Here is a 21,163-nt window from a genome sequence, read left to right as displayed (position 1 = left end):
TGGATCAACTCGGGGAGGTTTTTCTGCCAACGGTCGGCCGTTGGGTTGGTGTTTCAGAGCCTGAGAATTACTGTACATGAGTGAGAGCTGACCGGCAACAGTATAACCCTCTGTTCAGAAACCACACTTTCCACCACTGACTTCATTTTTCTTGCTCAACGGGACTTCTTTTTACCCACAGCTAAATGTATCACATATCCAATGCTTCCGAAAGGAACTGGCAAACTGCCTAAAGGAACAAACACAAGTTAAATCCTCCTGATTGTTGTGACTGTTGAATTGTGTGTGTACGAAGTATCAAGTTGCCTGTTGTGGCCTTTATTTGCTGTCTCTTCCCAAGAGGTTCATGGTGTTTGTTCTGAGCCTAAAAACAAGACTTAAAACACTAAAACAGTTGCCTAATGGCAGCCATCAGGGTGTCTCCCCACCCTGCCCCCGGCCCGTGGAGCCCATCAGTGTTACTGTTTGTGCTACAAAGAGGAATGAGATGAGGGTGGGGGTGGCGGGTGCCTCTGGGAATGAAGATCTTTAGAAAGTGGCAGATAGATGTAGTGATTGTTTGCTGAAGAGACAATCTTCAGTTTGACATTTGACAAGCATTTTAAGGTTAGTCTATACACAGGAGGCATTTCAGCCACTTTTCTTTTCAGTTGTTTGTCTCATGCCCGTCTAACGGCACAAATAATCTTTTAATCAACGCAGCTGTCTACGCAAGCACTAAAATGGCCTGTATTTCACTCGGGTTGTGCTTTCATCACTGTCAATCAAAGCTAATTTTTAAGCTAAAATTGTATTTTCTTCAGTTGAACGTATGTGACTGCTGTGATTGCGTAAAAATAGGTGATCTATGATATGGAGCTACTGTGAAAAGCCTGTTTGATTAGTTTAGCACAAAGACTGTAAACGGGGCGACAGCTAGCTTTGCTCTGTCCAAAATCCACGCGCTAATTACACTTTTGTGTGTGTGTTTTTTCAATTTATTTTAAGCGTTTTTCCAAAAATGTACAACTTTTTCTTAAGAGGTTAAGGAGCAGTTAAATATTTAGGGAAATATTTGCTTTCTTGGCATGGAGTAAGATTAGAAGATCCATACCACTCTCATGTCTGTCTGCTGATTATTTAATTGGAGCCAGGAGGGGATTAGCTTAGCTTAGCATAAAACCTTAAACCAGGGTGAAAAAGCTTGCCCAGCTCTGTCGAGAAGTGACAAATTCCACCAACCAACATATTTAAAGCTAACTAGTTTAGAAATACTTTGACACATAACCCCTGTGCAGCCATAACTTACTATTTTTCTTCTCTGCCTAAAAACAATATATCCTTGTGTTCCAAATGAATCTTCTGATATAGGCCACGCCCATTGCCGCCAATACTTTTATGCATAGAAAAAGAATTCACAATCTATCAAAATCCTACTTTGCCAAACTCCTCCTAGTCCGTGCAACCCATCTGCATAAAACTTGGTAAGTAGCATCTGAAGACCAACCTGACAAAAATGTATTAAAAGAATTTCTATCAGATAAAAAATACGCAAATTACGGACAAACTAATTTGTGTAGCTTACTATGAAAACACCGACTTTGCCATATCTTGACCAAAATAAATGTTATAAATGCAAAACTTTTGATTCTTGTTTGCCATGACCATGTGGCGGTCCCCCACACATTTAATGACAATTGGCCACTAGGGGCCGCTACAAGTACAAAACGTTTGTATCTCATGAATGGCGCGCCCAATTGTTACAAAATTTGGAGGGTACCAATTTGGTTACAGTTGGGTAATGATTGGTCAAAGTGGGCGTGGCCTATGGCACCCACGTTTGGATTCACCACTAAGGCTAATGTGAGCAACTTTAAATTTACAGGGTCGACGTACAATGGGTCATGGACCACACTTACCAAAAATTAAACATGTGGATCCCTAAGTGGCGCTATGATGTGTTTTTAGCTTTAACTCCCACATTACACAGTAGAAATCCTTACATCCACGTGTTCCTTGAATTAGGAATCTGATGATGTAGGCCATGCCCATTTCTTCTGAAAAGTTTTTTTTGCAATATCACGCAATGCAAGAAACCAACTTTTTCAAACTAGTCCTAAGCCGTGCGACCAATCTGCATACAACCTGGAACATAGCATCTACAGATGGACCTGACCAAAAGTTTTAAAAACATTTTGCCACGTTAAAGTATGCACATTTGACAACCAAACACATTTTCCTAGCAGACTACCACACACATATCATATAATATCTCGACCAAATTAAATGTTATCAGCAAAGAACTTGAGATCATTGAGGGCAAATGAGAAACAATTGGAACACCCTTACATATCTTAATATATTTGCGTGAAGAGAACAGCACTAAGTGACCTTCTGATAGTCCCATTAATAATTTGTCTTACTATGTATATCGGAAAACATATGCTCAGTAACCAGGACAGAAGAGAGTTAATGGAAGTGTCTGTGTGCATGTGGTCACACATGTATACGCCTCGCCTTGCAGAAGTGCCAATGTGCCATGTCTATATTTAAAATAGTTGGCTAGCCGTGTAGAGTCCTGTGAAATGTTCTTTAAGTGTTTTGCTGCACTTCAGATCGGTTGCCATAGTGGCCAAATGATGATGTCAAAGCAGAGGCATTGAAACAAAATCCCACCCCCTTTTTTTTTAACGGAAATCGCAGTTGGAGGGAAATGGAAAATACTGTCCAGTTAGCCAGACCCAATTACGAGTCACCAAAAAGCAGAACAGGCTTTGGCTTCACACACAAAATATGCTTAACGGAAAACATTTGTATACACTGGCTTGTGGGTTCAAAAGTTGCTACTGGATGACACACACACACACACACACACACACACACACACACACACACACACACACACCACGTGTGTGTGAAGAGAAAGAGGGGAAAATCACTTGAAAGGAATATTTCTCATTACTTGGCAAACCCTAATCCTTTTACGATGTCACATAGATAAATGTTGGTGGATAGATAACTTGAAAGCTGTTTAAGCAGGCAGACACTGAAGAATATGATGACCGAGCGAGAGCTGATAACAGTATTATCTTTATAAATATTTGCTCGTCCCCCTCTAACTAACCCTGATACACGAGGTCATGGAACTGTGTGTGAATGAGTATGACGACCTCCAATGGTTTTGGACTTTCAGAAGACCCAGAAACACATGTCAAAGTGGCACAACTTGGCCGATTGCACAAACATCTTCTAGTTTCAGAGTTTGCATGATGGGGTTTCTAAAAAAAAAAAACTACGACTCCAGAGGAACTCCAGATAATTTTGCTACAGTATAATCTCTTTCTGTCTCCCACGCCTTGATTTCTGCTTCATCTCCAAATCATCCCTCGAACCTAAAAACAGAGTAAGAGAATTGGACCCCTCCAGGATTAAGGCGTTGAACCATCAAGTGCCCCCAACAGCTGTGAACTGGACCCCCCACCAGACTCTCTGGATAACTCCCATCAGTCTACGGTCAGACTTCACTCCCTGTGTCGGGGAGCTTCAGACTAGTTATAAATACCAGCAGCTCAGAGTTTGTGTTGCTGCTGCCACACAGCCAAATTTGGCCCCTGTGTTCAATCACTGAGGCTTCCGGTGAATCAGCTAAACCAACAGTTGCTAATTCTAGCCGGCTAGGATAAGTTTATTAAAGGTCTCATTTCAGCGAGTAGTTGCTTTTCGCAGCCTAACCACTTTCCTCGGTCTCGTGTGACTCAGAGGCAGCAATAAGAAATCTTCCCACACCCCCCCCAAAAAGCATCGGAGGACTTCATATGCCCAAATCAGATAAACGCTGTAATTAGATAGAAATACATGTGGATCACACATTGAGATGCAAGGGTGTGTGACAAAGGTGTAATTAGTGTGGAGTTATGCAAATAGGTCTTTGCCTTATTATGAGAATTGTGTAGAGTATGTGGGAGGTTTATTTAAGCAGTGGTTTATATTTCCAATTTTAGCTTGTTTATGGCATCAACAAAGAAGCTGCTGCAAAATATCAAAACTATGAACAGAACTACTTCATAATTATTGATAAAGTCTGGATTAAGGCTAAGGTCAAGTTAAGTCATTAATAATCTACTCGCATACATACCTGGACACTCTAACTGCTCTTAACTGATCATTTATGCTAAAGGTCTTTTTTATAGCCAAAGGTTTTAAGTTATTAATGTTGTTATTGTTATTATTATAGTGTTTTTCTCTCTGCACTGTAGTTTTATACCTTTTTTGTAAGCCGCTGAAAACTGCTGCTGGAAATTTATTTCAATTTCCTTATGGGAATCATCCCAAAAGGATCAATAAAGAGAAGTGTAAGTCTAAGTCTAATTAATCCCCATGAGGCAAAAAACTGTTTGAATTTGTGATTTATCAGTGAAAACCTCAAGCCTAAAGGTCCACAAGCTGATCATGTGATTTCCAGCTGATGCATCTGAAAAGCAGATCACATATGATTGGCCCTGTGGAGTTTCATGGACCTCCCATCACCTACACTATCAGGCCCCCTTCTCTAAAAACAACTTCAGTCACAAAGCTCAAGATAACTGGGAGATAAAACCAAATAAGAAGGATTTTTGACCCATTGTTCTTTTGTTTAATGCCCCTGATAAGGAGGTCTCTGAACTTAAAAGTGCAAAAGTGATCCCCAATCCACCACATTGGTAAACACGTACTCCGAGATAGGTTGGTGGACGAGACGTGCCCCTCTTCTGTTTTAAGGGAATCACAGGCTCCTCCTCTTCCAAACTTTGTCACGGCTGTGGGAGCTCCCTGCTCCGTGTTTAATGAGTAGGTGAGCAGAGAAGGCGTGGGGCCTGGAGAGAAGCAGGCAGAGAGAGAGAGAGAGAGAGAGAGAGAAGTAGACAGAGGGGTGAGGACGCTGAGAGGAGCTGACGGAGCATTAATGAGATACTGGCTGCTTAGAGTTACAGGGATGCAGTTTTAGCCATATTCCACCACCGTTTTCAAGCGTGATTTTGCGGACACGAAAGCGCACAAAAACTGGGTCAATTTCGCAATTGAAAACACGCTTGAGTGGATTAATTTATTTTCAAATATGGGCTTGGAACGATTTCGCGTAAAGACGCCGGGAATGGTAGCCCTTCTCGCACGCTCACTCCTTTGTATCAGCGGGTATTACTAACTTTTTCTCAGCCTGTCTGCGAGGCGTTCAACTTGGACGTGGAGAACACAGCTGTTTACAGCGGACCTAACGGGAGCTACTTTGGATATGCTGTTGACTTTTATTTGGCTGATTCTGCCAGGTGAGTTTCTTTAACACAGAAGTAATGCAATCTTCAATTTTTCTACAATTAAAAGGAAAAAGAGGTTTTATGCTTCTTTTTTTTTTAAAGCAACAAGCTCCGGGACAGTGTGAAAAACGTGTTTATAATTGTGTCGGGCGCTTCAAGATATACCCATTTGTACGCAAATATTTTGCGCGCAGTGTGCAAACGTTCCATGAGACTATATGTTTTTTGCCAAACATTTTACAACTCCCCTCCCCTGTTCACGTTATAATATAAGTTTCCAAAAGGAAATAGGCCTAAGGGAATCCATTTGTGGGATGTTGTTGTGGCACTGACATTACTTCAGGGGTTTGTGGGTATGCTGTGATCTCTGGATACGTGCTTTACGCACAGCGCACACGCCCTCAGTGTGCACACAACTCATAGTATAATGAATATGGTCAGGAAATTGCATTTGTGTGCCAAATGACTCCAAAATTAAAGCCCGTATAAAGCTAAAATAAAAATTGAACCCAATTAAAGACCAAAAGAAGCACCCTCAGTATCTAATCTTATTGCCAAACAAAATTACATTTAGTTCTGACCTTTTAACCTGCTCTGGCATTTAAACGCCAGAAAAAGCCTGTTAACTTCAACCTTTAGCAATCCCATCTTATTGGTCTAAAATGCTACCAGCCTGGAAGCATTACAATCAGCAGATTGTGATGCTCCCTGGCTCAGTGGGATGGGATCCCCTGACACCCAGCAGCATGCTGTGATTGGCTCACATTCTTCCTTAAGAGACTTTTGGCATCAATTACTTTGAGGGACTTAAACTCATGCATACATGCCTGTGGTCAGGTCTAATACCCTGTATGAGGAGAAAATAATAGTGTGGGACATTCGGACTGTTCAAGGAGCATGAAGTGTTTATATCAACAGGATGCAGCAAAAAAAAAACAAGGCATGTGTTAATTCAGCTGCTGACAGATGTTGCATTTCTGTAACTACACATTCAGTACATTTCGCTGGGCCTTGGATCGAACGCTGTAATCGTAATAACCATTAACAAAAGGTTATGCAGCCGCTGTCAAGGTTTCAGACTTCCTGGCTGAGTCTGAGTCTGCTGATCACCAGCGGTGTCTCGGCCCACTGTTCGACCAGCCAGCATACTGGGATTTGAGAAAGGGCTTTGTGCCGAGTGGGCCGCCAGCAGCAGCTCTAGTTTCCCCTGTTTCTCCTCCACTTCCCTGGACTGCAGACACTCAGACACTGGGAGATCCCCCCCCCCCCCTTCCCCTGGCCTTCCCTGTCTCTTTAAAAGCCTGCTGCAATTGGTCTTCATCTCTCTGCCTGTGAAGCAGAGGCTACAGAAGAGAGGTATGATTTAGGACGTGAAGCTTGAATGCATGCACCCCTCTTCTCTCTCCAGCATCCCCCTCCTTACATCCTCCTATGCTGATGTCATTCTGCAGAGCTTTTTAATTCATCCATCCCCTATACCTTCCCCCCACTGTCTAGCCGCTCTCCTCATCATCTCGCCTCGACCCATTAAGTGTGAGACAGAGTAGACGTCACCTTACTGATGACTTAATCTGAACTTTTCTACAGTCGAGACGCCATGCCTATGGAGGAAGAGATCAGACAATGGGTTTTAAGTGCAGAACAGAACAGGAATAATGTTTAAGTGTAGCCTCCTACAACCCAGTGCCCTGTAATTTCCCCTTGGATGATATGTATTCAGAAGTTAAATGTCAAACAAAACGGTACGAGAGAGCAGATTTAAGATCATGACTCACCGCTTTATCTGCAAAAACCACGTTTCTGCTACTTTTCATTCACAGTTTCTTAGAAGTTGACGCATATCAGACGATATCGGTGGAGTCATGAAATGTGTTTGTGTTATCTCTTGTTTTTGCCATCACATCATCATCGCCATCATCATGGAGACATGGGGAGTGGGGGAGTAGCTGGAATCCAGGGGTGAGGTCAGCTGAGGGTTGCACAGGGAGTTTCTTCTTGTCAGGGTGAGCTGCTGTTAGTCTGGCTCTGAATTTGAATGCTTGTGTTCATTGGACTATAGCAGTACATTAACCATATAACCATATACATCTGATAGCATATGTACTGTAGATGCGGGAACAAGGGAGGCAGATACTTCTCCCTGACAGGCCTGCGTACATAAAGGCTTACTTTCTCCCAGTGTGACGCCCATCATTGACAACGTGTTTATAAATGTGGGTCTGTCGTGCCCTTCGGCCTGGCGTAATAAAATAAAATTTGGACACTGGCAGCCGGCCCACCATGAAAGAACGCCTGAGGATAGTGTCTGTGAACTGTGTGTGTGCCGGCTCTTGTGAGATACACACGGGAAAGGCAAGAGGATATATGGTACCCTGTGTGTGTGTGTGTGGTATTTCATGTTGATGGAATATGGGCTCCCTTCCTCTTCCTTATGAGCGCTCACTCTTTCCCAAACCCTTCCTAATCAAACAACAGCTACTGACTCTACTTTGACTTTCTCCTGTGCCAGGCAGGGATAAGGGAGTGGATCATTCTGATGATAGAAGCAGTCAAGGTTCAGGGGGAGGCTGTAAATAATAAAAGACCTGGCCGGGAGTGTATGTAAGGATGAGACAGCTACAGGTGGCTGTTTAATGTTGGGATTTTTGAGAAAACATGCATTTAGAGTTGCAACAATTAATCGATTAGTTATCAACTATTAAATTAATGGCCAACTATTTTGATAGTCAATTTTAGTCCAAAAATTCTCTGATTCTAGCATCTCAAATGTGAATATTTAGTCGTTTCTTCACTCCTCTGTGACAGTAAACTCAATATCTTTGAGTTGCGTTGCTTGCGGCTCAGAGGTAGAGTGGGTCGGTCACCAACCCCAAGATTGAGCAAGGCACTGAACCCCAAGTTGCTCCCCGGATGCTGTATTGGTTAAATGCAGAATTTGAATTTCACATTGTACTGTTTCTATGTGATGAATAAGAATAAAGCTTGTTGTAGCTTGTTGTGGACAAAACAAGACATTTGATGTCCTATTGGGCTTTGGGAATCACTGATTGACATTTCCCACCATTTTCTGATGTTTTATAGACCAAATAACAAATCCATTGTTTGAGAAGATAATTGACAGATTAATTGATAATGAATATAATTGTCAGTTGCAACCCATTCATTCATTTTAATCACTTTTTTATTTAATATACCAGCAAGGAGTAAGATTATAGTGCTATTTAAAAGAGGGCGCCTGGTTAGCTCCCCTGGTAGAGTGTGCGCCCCATGTACATCACCTCACAGGCTCACACCTCGTCGCAGCGGCCAAGGATTCAATTCCGACCTGCAGCCCTGTACTGCATGTTTTTCCCCTCTCTCTCCCATTTTATGCCTAAACTGTCCTATCAAATAAAGGATGGATGAGCGTCTGATGGAGATAGTGTGATCCAGTCCCTGCATGGGTTTCAGTGACGTGTGGGTGATGTGCATTAGGGATGGTCTGGCCATGACGAGTACATGTCAGGGTCAGCCTGCCTATGTAGGTCACTTTACTGAAGTTTACCCTTTCAAACAGGGTTAGAGTTGAACTAATATTGACACTGGACTGAGCTCTCTTTTGGCCACTAAGCTACAATGTTTTCTTTGTGTCTACACAGCGGTCCCTCTCCATATATATCAGTCTCATTTCTGTTATTGTTTTCACTGGTGTCCTCCTTTATGGACTTGTTTCTAAATCAAACCAGTAAGTGCTTGGGCTGCAGGAGCAAAGCTTGTATATTTGTGCTGCCAAGCTTTTCTTCATCCAGGTTCTTGTCGTTGCGTGTAGACAATGGGGCCCTTTGTCTGACGGCAGAAATTGTTTACTGTTTTCCATTTGAAGAGTTTTCACTATGACTCATTTCTTTCTTAATTTCTCGGCCTTCTGAAAAGCCGCTTTAATTGTCTGTTGTCAAACGTTGTGTGCACCTAGGATAATCAGCCCAGTAGGTTGGGAACATTAGAGTCTGTAAAGGTCAGTCGGGATATACTTAGCATGGCTACACTGCAGTCTGTCTCAAACATAAAGTGCCTGTCTAGCTTTTACTGGCCTGTTGGTAAAAGAGGGGGCTTTAAATAATGAGCGTGTGTGTGTTTCACTGGAAAAAGATGTCAGTGTGGAGGGTGACGATGTGTTTAAAGGGCCTGCAGACCCTCCTGTCACGTCTGCTGCATTGGTTTGGGAATGCCCAGAGGACGTCATGTCTACTTTGGAATGGAGTAAGCCGTTGGTCAGGGTCGTCCTGACTCACACTTTGCTAGATTTAATCTCTGACTGCCAGCAGGCCTGGTTTGTTTTAACCCCAGGTCACCAAATGACTCACATCTATGGTAACTTGATAAAGGCTGTCCTTTATATAGCAATTAGCGAATGACGTCATTGACCGCGTGTGCACTATAAAATTTGACTGGCTAAAATTCAAATTAGCATCAAAAGTCATATTCAAGATGGAAATGAGACGTAACCTCTAGCCATTACTGTCTCTGGATGTGTGGTTGCGTTTGTATGTATGCATGCATGCATGCATGGGTATGGCTGGAGTTGTGGGGGTGCGCAGACCAAAGTGTTTCAACAGCTGCTTCACTCCCCCCCTCCCCACATCACCATGTTTAATACAACAGCCTCTCTATCCTGAGGTGAGAGGACTGGACCCCCTGACGTTAGCATTGTGGAGAGGTGTGAACCACCAGCAGTTAAACTCCCTGCAGGAGGATTCTTTTAGGGCAGTTGGACCACGAAAGGGGAGGGGGGGGGTTGTATTTGGGTGTGGGGGTGGGAAAACAGTTTGGTATTAGAAAATGGATAGGCTCGACCACAAGTCATTTTGATGTTTTATAAAAGTAGCAGGATGTTTCAAATTTCTCACTTGCCAAAGCGGCTGCTGTTTTTCACACATTAACTGTAAAATCACCCATAACAATACAATACAGCCACGGAGTGATTGCTGCCTGCTGAAAGGTCGGAAGTAAAAACAACCGAAAAATCAGCTCGGTGTCGACATGCTGAATCAGTTATAACAGGACAGTGACCCTGCTGCAGAGGAGCATGAAAAAGCATCAAGTCTAAACTATCATTTTCAAATTGACCTTTTTCCTGTTTGACAATAAACAACATTGTTTAGCTACCTTCTCCAGCAGCGTTTGTCATTTGCAGGCCACCTGTTGCCCACCACTGCTATCCTTTTGAGGATACCAAGGAAATGCTTTTGAGGTGATAGTGGGTTCAGATCCTTGACAGACTGGCCTGTTTATCTGATCAACGTTTGGTCGGGTTCACAACTCAATGGTTTCTTTTTCAAGTTTGTCCTGGGATGTGGAAATGTACGTAGGTTGTCATAACAGACATGTCTTGCTCCAGGCCTTTAAAGCAACATACAGTTCCTTTATCTGGTTTTAACAGTAACATCTGACCAAAAATGTGGCTTCAGCACAGTAGACTCTCTGTAGTCAGCACACGCCATCCCAGCAGGCACTGCTACTCTCATCATCTTCAGGCTCCTGGACTGCAGCACCGTGTGTGTGTGTGTGTGTGTGTGTGTGCATATGGCTGCCGTAAGGACTCAAACAGCTTCTGTCTGGCCTTGGTTCTGAGAGGACGCAAGACCATTCGTATGGCTCCATGTGGTCTAGAATAAGTCATCGCATACTACTTGTGCTTCTTTCAGCTGATCTCACTCTTAAGTGCCAACACATGCTTTGAAAAGTCAATATCGCTGCATGGTGACATCATACAATTATGCGTTAAATAATTCGACATGTCAACTTACGGTCTACTCCCATTGATCCAGGTACGATTTCACACAGTGGTTCCCAGCCTTTTTGGTCTAAGGTACCCCCATAGCCCTGTCAGACAAACTTACGTACCCCTTCATCAATTGAAATTAAAAGTGGCAATTGTTCATTATTTCATTCAATATAAACGTTGGTTTGGTCAGCATTTGCACTGTTACAAGCCTTCTAGGCTACTTCAACTTAGTGAGAAGCTGAATGTTTCGATCTATTAACGTTACATTGAGCCATTACTTTAAAATACCTATTTCAACTTTTAGCTATTTTAACTGTTTCTCCATTACTTTAGCTACTTTTAAAAATCATTCAATCTGTTTAGTCATTACTTTTAAGTAGTTATTTATTTCTACATTTATTCATTCTGTGCTCGCTTGCTAGATTTCACACACTCTTAATTGCGACAAGTAGTGTTTAGGTGTTACAGTTGACTTCATGTTGTTATGTAGATATATATATTTTCCAATCAAATCACAATTTCTGTTGTTTTTTGAATTAGTTGAGCTACTCTCCAATCTTTACACACACCCCCTGGCAACTGCAGAAGTACCCCCACGGGTACCCCTGGTGGGGAATCACTTACTTACTTACTTACTGGTGAAGGGATTCTTCAGAGATGTTTGTTTTTTGTATTTTTTCCAGCCTGATGGAGTGCAGTGAGGGCTAAGAGCTGCCTCTGGCTCGGATCAGGTCACTGCCTCTTAGTTGCTTTCTGATATGGAACCACTCCAATGTCTAAGTGTGTTGATAGCGCCGTGTGAACTCCATGGGTCACTGTACGTGTTTTACTCAGGTGTTGCTGAGGTTTGAAGGCCAGTTCCCCCCCCACTCGCTCCCTTTGTGCCTGTGCCACAGCGTTCGTTGAGCTGCGTTTATGACTGCAGGTGGTGACTGCAGCCGGCACTGGCAAGCCTAACAAATGTGATTGTGATTTTCCCCCTCTTTCGCGCTTAAGGCGATTATAATAGTGTTCAAGTGACATCAGCTTTGCAGCTGGGTGGAAGACAATCATATGTGGAATGGTGGGGAGAATGTTTGGACTAAAAGGGAGCGGGGGGTAACAGAGGAATTTGCCCTCTGACAACCTCCTTCCGTAACCTCATCATAAAGTGCATTAGCCGTGGCTACGCACGATAGTGTCACATCAGCAAGTTCCAGCATTCTGCATCACCCCTAATTTCTCAACCCCACATAAAATAGTGGTTATAGTCTGGCAATTGCGGTGTGGTGGAAGACTTTTTTTTTTTGTAGAATGTCCTCTGATTGCTTAAGCTTCAAATGAGACAGACCCAGTCCTCGGTTACAGTGAAGCTGTTTACGCATTCCTTACTTGCAGCCCAAATCACTTACTGTAGTTTAATTAATGCTTAATTGTCAGCTGGGAGGTGGAGGTCATTAGTGGCTGCTGTATGGCAGCTGTTGGGGTTGACTATGCTAGACATGGTGAAGCCGCTAATGCTTTTCATCTTCGTACTTCCACACTGGGACATTGCTCAAGTCGCACTCTTGTGTGTGTAAAACGGGGTCTGCTATTCATCCAAATGGACAAGTGAAGAGCGGTGTAATTTCCAGTAGCTAAAACATTTCAGTGAACATCACTTAAGCTTGGTCATGGCTTTTTTAGTCTCTCGTTGCCAGACCTTCCTCCACAGCGCTGCGGAGGAGGGTCTGGCTAGTCCTCACAGCATTCCGGGATGGGAGAAAAACGTGCTCTGGTTTATTGACATGTCTTTGAACCAATCCCAATCGTCTTGGGCAACGCCGCCTCAGCAAAGTTGCCACGGGAAGGAACTTGTTTGGGTGGAGTCTAGCTAGCTGTCTGGATTCACCCCGCAGAGATCTGAGGAGCAGTTAACCATAGTCCTCAGAAATCCACCGGAGGTTAGAACGCCAACACAGGGGCCGGGGTAGCTCAGTTGGTAGAGTAAGTGCACACATATAGAGGTTGGCTTTTGCATGTCATCCCCCCCCCCCACCATTTCCCCTTTCATGTCTTCATCTGTCCTGTGGAAATAAAGGCCTAAAATGTCCAAAAAATCTTTAAAAATTAAAAGAAATGGCAACACAAAGAAAGCAGAAGGTAACGGACATCCAGCCGAAATGAAATTCGGTGTAATTTCTGGCGGCGCCGGAGCTCCCCTGGCAGTGGACCGTCGACTACGGCTTTTCAGATGCTTTCTGAGCATTGCCTGCTGTGATCCCCATCAAACCTGCGATGGTGCTGCTTTTAATCACCTCTGTGAACAGCCTTTTGTCTCGACTCACTTTTAGCCACACACAGAGGCTCGGACTCAACACAACGAGTCTGTCCTTAAGCTGAACAGCTGAGCATTGCTCCCCCGCCGCCCCCCCCGCCCCTTTCCCTGACCAATTACATCTATTTGCATACCCATCCCAAGAGCCGCTCATACACTCCTCTTACTTTCACAAAGGAATTTGTAATGCAGCACTCAGCCGACTGCAGTTACAGCTTCATTAAATGCTAATGACACTTAAGCTCTACCTTCTGAGCACACAGCTAGCAGATAAGGTGTAGGGTGGAGAGATGCCGGTTTAGACTGATCCTCGTCAGATAAAGACCCATGAAATGCTAATTCCTCCTCATTTACAGTACTTTCAGATTGCTATCATTCTATTTGTGTGTCTGCACATCTGTATCTGTGCAAGGTAGTGAAAACTCGCTTCAACCGCCAACTTGCTGATTAAAGCATGATCTACTTGTTATGTTATTTCCTGTAGTTTTTTCCTCTTTGACAAGCTGCCACGGCCAACTATGGCTGGACTCTGTTCACATCTGATTCAACAAAAGATGCTGCAGCTTTCAGTGTGTGCAGTGTGTCGTTACTGTGTGCATGTTGCTCCAGTGGTGTCCAATGTTATTGCATACATGTGCTTGCATTTATGTTATTTCTAAAAGGGTTTTGTTGTAGAACTGTAAGTTTACTCTTTTCATCTGTCTGCTCTGAAACTTTCACAGCCGTGCTGTTGAGCAGGTAATAATTCATACAGCCAATCTTTTGAAATGTTTTTTTTTTCCAACCGATATCTAGTGTTTTTTAGGGAAAACTGTTCTTGTTCAGAACAGCTTAACAGAGTGTGGTCTCCTAGTGTTAAATATTAGCTGACAGCTCTCATGTCTGCGTGGGAGAGTTCTGAGAAGGCAGCAGGGTGATCCCCAGCAGTCTCATCCTGAGAATCCCTGACCAGGAAGCCACTCTGTGACTTAGATTAATGTACAGGTGGAGACCTGACGCTTTACTGGGATCTTCCTGCGTCTGCATATGCTGTCAGAAAATGTTTCTTGCTCTCCAAATCCGGCTAGTTGGTTTCGTTTTCTCTCTTCTAACACAAAACAGGAGTTTCTAATCCACATTTGGAATTGGCACAGCACTTTGTTTCTTCTGAGGTATTAAGACCACAGTATCATTGTGATATTAAACTCATACCTTCTGCTCTGTGACCTTTCCTTTGTTCTCACGCAGTTGGGTGTTTTCAAAGCCACAGATGATGACATTATTCGAAAGCTTTGTACTGACCACCAGCGCACTCTAGCCCACTTCTGTCAGATTTTTCTTTCTCCATAAACCAACCCATAACTTTCTGCTTTTTGTCATCTGAGCTAATAGGACCAGTGGGATTCATTATTGTGGATTACAAGGCCTTGAAAAAAGAAATTGCACGTTTTTTCCGCTTTTTGACTCATGCTGGCTTCCCTGTCTTCCTCTGGACCCTGCTGAGTAGTTACCCTTGGGGGTAGGATGCTAAGTTTAACCAAAATGTAAACACTCTCGCACTATTGGAAGACCTGGGGCAGGAAAGGGTGTGCTCTTCCTGTTTTGGAGCCCCCTAGACACCGTCTGGTCTCAATGGTCCTTTGCCTTTCTACCCACATCAATGCCAGCAACTGTGCCTGTGATGCTTGTCGGGTCAAGTGGGTCCAGAATGAGGTAATGGCTAAGCCATCCACTTATGCCACATTATCTTTTCATCATTTTAACAATCTCCAAATTTTTGTTTTCCTCATTAACATACTTCTCTTTCATCTCTGAAGGCTCACCTGTACCCTCACTGCTTCTTTCCATGTCAGTTGAAGGGTCCGGCCTCCCTTCCTGTAGTTGTACAGTGTAGCTCCAAGGACATTGAAGTTTAGTGCCACAGCTGAAGAAACAAGAGTGTGACTCCACTTAGCCTGTCTGCTTTCTTGTTTTCCTATTTAATCTGCCCCCACAGGGATGCATGTGTGACTGTGTGAGTGTTTCTCCTTGTGTCTCTGACTGCACAAGTGGACTGTGATCCTTACACGTGCACATGTCATAGCAGCAGCCCCCCTTGCTTGCATGGGATTATGTAAAACAGTGCTGCAACCTGTTAAAATGTTTGGCTTGTGAGTCAGAACACAGCTCGCTAAGCGGTAAAATGTGCATTATGTTTAAAGCTGTCGAGTGGGAGGTCTGGAATGCGTTTTTTAATTAAGGCTAGGCTAAGAGCTACAAAGCTTGGCAATGGTATGGGAAAGAAAATCTACACCTGTATACCTGCAACATGACATTTACAGCAAGTTGTCTCTCTTTCTGTCTCTTGTTTGCAGTGCGAGTGTGGTGATAGGAGCTCCAAAGGCCAACACAAGGCAGGTGGACGTCACAGAGGGAGGATCCGTCTTCTACTGTCCATGGAGCCTCAGCCAATCAGATTGTCACGCCATCGAGTTTGATACTGAAGGTAAGCATTATGACAGAGCTGTGCTGTTAACTCAGCTGCCCAGCTATTTTTTATTCTCCTGATATTTGATTAGAAGACAAATGCTAACTTTTTAAAAAGACTTTTATTCATGCAGAAATCTATGCCTAATTAAACATTTTGCATCTGTCCAGTTATTTGGAGAGTTTGAGAAAATGGAGATGGTGTTTTAAACCTTCTTAAAAATAGCCACGCTTTGCTGCTTCTCTGCACACTTTTGAAGCCAGCAGAGCATTTCCTCTGCCTCCTGTTGTCAGTAACAGGTCAGGATCAGGCTTCAGCGTTCCACTCCACTGATCTGTTGTCGGCTACGTTGGTTCCTGGATGCAGGATGATCCTTTTCTTTCTTCCTGTTTGTGTCACTGTCCTTGGGGATGAAGAGGATAAATGGGGTGTTGAAGAAGATACTCTTTCCTTCCTCTTTTCCTTCCTCCAGGCCATGTTTGCGTTGCCTTGCCCCTGGAGCTACGGAGAGATAAGCAACCAATAAACAAATAGGTCCCACAAAGAAATGTCTTGTTAGTATGACAGGTGAAGCAAACACCGCCGGACCCGACAAAAAGGTCGAGTCAGAATTAAAGTGGTGGTAAAATGGTTTTGGGAGAACACAAGGAAGTCCAGGATGTTGTCTAATGAATGGATTAGAGTCCACCGATAAATGATTTTTAAAGGCCAATACGAAAATGTAGTTATTTAAAAATCCAATATTCTGACATATCGGCCAATCCGGAACCGCGTTAATAAACAGATTTCCCTAACATTAGTTATTTGTAGTTATTTATGAGTTCTCACTAAAATATTATAATATATATAATATTATAATTTGTTTTATTGTCACAACAGAACAGAGGAACATCAAAATATATTAAAGGTCTGATAAATAAAATGTTTAAAAAATGCAAAGTTAAGATATGAAACTTGAAGTCCTTTGAACAAAAACACATTAGCAAAAAAAGAAAAAATCAGTGTTGCCATCAGGGACTTTGTAGATCGCCTTCTGGTGGGCAAACTATGCAAAGCCAACGCTCATAACATGGTTGACAGTCTGTTTTCATTTTCAGAATCAGAATCATTTATTTGTCTGATGAATGAATATTTAATTATATTTTTTAAATTGGCTGTTATAAATGCTGATACCGATATATCGGGAAAAGGCCTTACATAGAATGGATTCATGTTTCCATATGTTGTCAGAGTAGCCATCAGCCGGTTTTGCATAATGGAGCCATGGCCAGGTGAGGAAAGGAACAATCAAAGTGAAAAGTAGCTTGAAAACACACAGTCGCTCATTCAAATACGCAAACAAACGGCATGAATCACACACATGGAGCTACGGTTACCGCGGTGCTTTTGGCTTCTTTCCTGAGAAATCAAAGTTTAGCATTGTGGGTAAACTTAAATTTACCATCCATAATGCACAATAGGGAGAAATATTCCACTGAGTGTTTCACAAGCCTGCTTTAACAACATTCTTTTATTGGACACCGCTGCTTTGTACCCTTTGCTCCACTATTTTTGCACTGCTTTTCTTGCAACACAAAAAAATGTGTTGCACATCCACGGGCGCTGGCTGGAGGCCACAGCGAGTGATGTCATGTGCAAAGCAGCGTGGCTTCAGAATGAAGGTTAGTCCCCTGGGCTGTCAGAGAGTGTCCTTCATATTTTCTAAGGGCCTTTGAAAGAACTGATCAGAGTGCCAGAGCCGGTTCCGACATCTGGATCCCGGCAGGATCCCCCGACAGTGGAGGAACACTTGATACATGGACATCTGCATGCAAATGTGGCAATGCCGAACAGCTGTTACATAGATGACATTTACTGCTGCAATTCCTTTGCCGTAGCTGTGACGGGTTTCTTTGCCAATTCTGATAGTAATGGCTAAAGCAATAAATCATTCTTTTTAAAACTTTCTCCTCTATAAATGCTGCAGTAAAGGAGTGCTGTCTTCCACCAGAGTATGTGGTCTCCCTGTCTCTTGGTGTGTTTGAGCTCTGACCCAAAGGCCTTAGACCTTCTTAATTAACCTAACTAATTGGGTCAAGTGGCCAGAGGCCGCTCCTATCCACTTCCTCTTCCATTGAGATAAGAGCCTGTCTATGGATCTGAGTGGAGGAAAGGGGACCAAGGGCAGTAGGGAGGGTGTGAGGAGGGCACATACAGGATGGGAGGAAGGGAGGGAGGGCAACAAAGCCAGAGGGGAAGGAGGAAAGAGGGAGAAACCAGAGCCCTGTCTCTCCGCTCTGTCCCCCTCTGTTCTCCTGCTGTCCTACTCCCACAGGGGCAGCTGATGTGATGAGTGAATTTGGCCATTTGTCTTCGACCCTGCTGACACGCACAAAAATACACACACACTCACACTGAGAGTCTCTCTAACCCCTCTAATGGCTGTCGTCTCACACACAGTTCAAAGGCAAGATTGAGTCTATATTGACGCACTCCAGACCCCCACACCCGTCTGCTGGTCCCTGGAGAGACTTTGCCGGGCACCATGTCACATCAGCACACCGCTCTTACTGACCTCCCAGGGGGACTTTGGTCAGATGACATGTTGTCGGGGCCCGTCTCTAGGTTTCCCTCTATCTCTTCTCTGAATCTCCTCTATTTTCATTGAAAGCATTTCATGTGGCTCCAGCTGGCTGCCTTCAGTCGCCTCTCAGAAAACAAACAGAACTTTTCATCACCAGTTATAGTGACACAGACCTGATGCCATAACTAATGCTGCCTTGTGAGAACTTTAGCTTCCTAAGGCGGTTCTATTGATGTGCTTCCTCTCTTTTACGTGGCCAGATACCCGATCACAGTTATACAGTATGTAATTACATGAGGACGTTCCACTGCTACTTCTGGTTGCCTTGGTAACATGACACAAACCGACGCAGTCACTGTGCAGCTCCCACCTTTCCCTGGTGGCTTTGCATTGGTCTTATCCAAACACAGAGCCCTGAGTTATGAAAACATTAAGAAGGTGTATGCTATAAGAAAAGGTATCATGCGGCTACGGCAGATTAGTTAAAGTAACAAGCTTATAAGGAGCTCATAGACTAAAAACACTTAAAACGCTGGTGGAAAGGCTCGCCGCTGTAGGCCCACGATGAATAACGGTGTTGGAGTTTAAGCAGAAAAATAGTTAGGGTTATTAAATAACCATAATCTCTCTGCTTACTGTCTCTGGTGAGGGGGAGCAGCACTCCCTGAACGCGAAGGAGAGAAAGGGCAGCATAGACATGGAGACCAGGGCAAGATAGAAAAATTACTAGAAAGACGGAGATAACATTGAAAATGAAAACAGAGAAAGGGGGAGAAAAGTGTGTATCCAAACAGAGATGACTGGGAGGTTGCTACAAGGAAGCCAGGCCGGGCCAGAGTGTGTGTGTTTTTATTGGACCCCGGCCCCTTCGCTCTTTCCACAAAGACGTGGAGCAGCTCCAGGCTGCCTAGTTGGCTGGGAAGAAAGACCGGCATGGAGAGAGAGGCCTGACACACAGCCTGCTTTCTTCACATCCACCTAGGTCCTGATCTCTTGCAGTATATCCTCACACCCTGTTCTGCTCTTATGAAATACGCCTGTAGACATGCTTTCTTCCTGAATTTGTATTGCAATTTTCATTCATTGTGATTGTAGTATTGCGAGTGTTTGTGAAAGTATTGCGGTCGATAGTATTGAGCATTGCGATTTTCTTCTCCTTCTCTAACAAAAACAAAAGTTGAAAAATACACTTAGAGACAATATATCATGAGACAGTTTTGTGTCAGTCGGCCTGCATTTTCAGATTTTGCTCTGTTTTGCTGAAAACGAATATGATGTAGTCACCGTATAAACTATAAATTAATAAAATAAAATATATTTTTTAAATCAGTTTGTTAATCAATTTCTTTTCCCACCCCTAATGCCTGTGGTTAGACAAAGTCTACAAAGAAAATACGTATGATGACTGCAAAGGGTTAAGTAGGAGCGGTTCAGTTGCTCTTGACCTCCCATTTGCACTTCCTTACGATGAAAGCCATATCATTGCCGGCCCGAGTGTGTGAGCTTATGATGTGAGGGTTTCCTTCCCAATAAATTTTAGTTGCATGTCTTCCCATTGCGCACAGTGTAACACTGTTTCCTAAAGTTTTTTTAAACTACCCCCCATACCACTTTGTGTAAACCCCGCGCTTCTAAGCGTTGGAGGGGTGATCGCGTTAGGGGCCTTTGGGTCATACGAGCAAGGGGTCAGGAGGAAGCTAAGCCAGTTCAGTAAAAGCCGCCATGCTAGAAAAACCGCTTCTCCAAAACCCCCCGGCCGAGTACAATATATACTTTTCAAATTCCACCCGTTTGTCTTTTGCATGAAAAATAGATAACGGGAATTTAAAAGTCTGCTTCTCCCAATTTTTTCAGATTCCCCCTGGGGGGGAAGGTAAATTTAAGAATTAAGTCAAGGGAAAAAAAGAAAAGCCTGTTTTTCATATTTAATCAAGCATTTTCTTAGTTTTTTTTTCCCCCAGGGGATCCCTGTCTTTCCAACAACAAAAACCTCAAAATTGACTTCAAATCCCCCCAATGGTTTTGGCGCCCGTCGTTCCACGGGGACACAATTCTGGTAATACCCTCTCGAGATGATTTTGGGGTTGGGCTGAAGAAGGGCAGAGTTTCAGCTCCGCACCAACCCCCGGGGCCCTTTCTGTTATGCTGGGCTTTTGGGGAACCTGCTTTTGGCCCCATGGCGTAGAAAATTTCTACCCTTTAGTAATTTCTTTTTTCACTCTAAATTCGTGGGAAATTTTATGTTTTTGTTAAAAATATTTACGACTTGTCCTTAATTTTTTTCATCCCTCCATCTCGACATACCTAAAAAACACCTCCCTGGTATTCGAAAATTTAGCTTTGGTCTGAAATACAGGTTGTACCCGGGTTGATTACCCTTCCCCGTCCAGATGTACGCTGACCTCGGGCCGGGTCTCCCCCAGTTTACCCTGTGAGTTTTTCACTGGAAAAAATCCCCCCAAAAGCTCCCCCCTATTCATCACCCCTCCCCCCCCCCCCTCTCTACCTCCCCTCACCCCCCGGCTTGTGCCCCTCTCCCCCTGGCGACTGAAAAAGGATGTCCCCCTTTGACCTACGGAAACCCCTACCCCCCCTCGCCACAATTTCACTAATTTTTGGAGTATGCTCCCTCCCACAGTAACTGCCCTTTCTAGTCTTGCTTGTCTCGCATTGCCAAACCTATCTCCACAGCGCTGTGGAGTAACCACACACATAGATTGTAGGAAAGGAGAAAAAAAACGCTCCCGGTTGTTTGCAGTTCTTTAAACCATTCACAATCGTCTTGGGTGGCTCCGGACGCAGTGACGGTGGCTTTGCAAACTAG

General features: G+C 43.7%; 1 protein-coding gene across 1 annotated transcript in view; it reads left to right on the top strand.

Moving 5' to 3' along the window:
• The first annotated feature begins 4,818 nt into the window (after positions 1 to 4,818).
• The window catches only part of itga5 (integrin, alpha 5 (fibronectin receptor, alpha polypeptide)), a 37,318-nt gene continuing 20,973 nt past the window's right edge, over positions 4,819 to 21,163 (top strand). The window contains 5 exon segments of the mRNA XM_032521835.1: positions 4,819 to 5,150; positions 5,153 to 5,282; positions 15,664 to 15,794; positions 20,301 to 20,395; positions 20,952 to 20,976. Of these exon segments, the coding sequence (XP_032377726.1) occupies positions 5,075 to 5,150; positions 5,153 to 5,282; positions 15,664 to 15,794; positions 20,301 to 20,395; positions 20,952 to 20,976 (457 nt within the window). The 5' untranslated portion in view covers positions 4,819 to 5,074.

Source organism: Etheostoma spectabile, chromosome 7 (genome assembly GCF_008692095.1).
Source record: "Etheostoma spectabile isolate EspeVRDwgs_2016 chromosome 7, UIUC_Espe_1.0, whole genome shotgun sequence".
NCBI classification, from domain to species: Eukaryota; Metazoa; Chordata; class Actinopteri; order Perciformes; family Percidae; genus Etheostoma; species Etheostoma spectabile.
The sequence above is the reverse complement of the archived record's forward strand: the minus strand, read 5'-3'. Positions and strand labels throughout refer to the sequence as shown.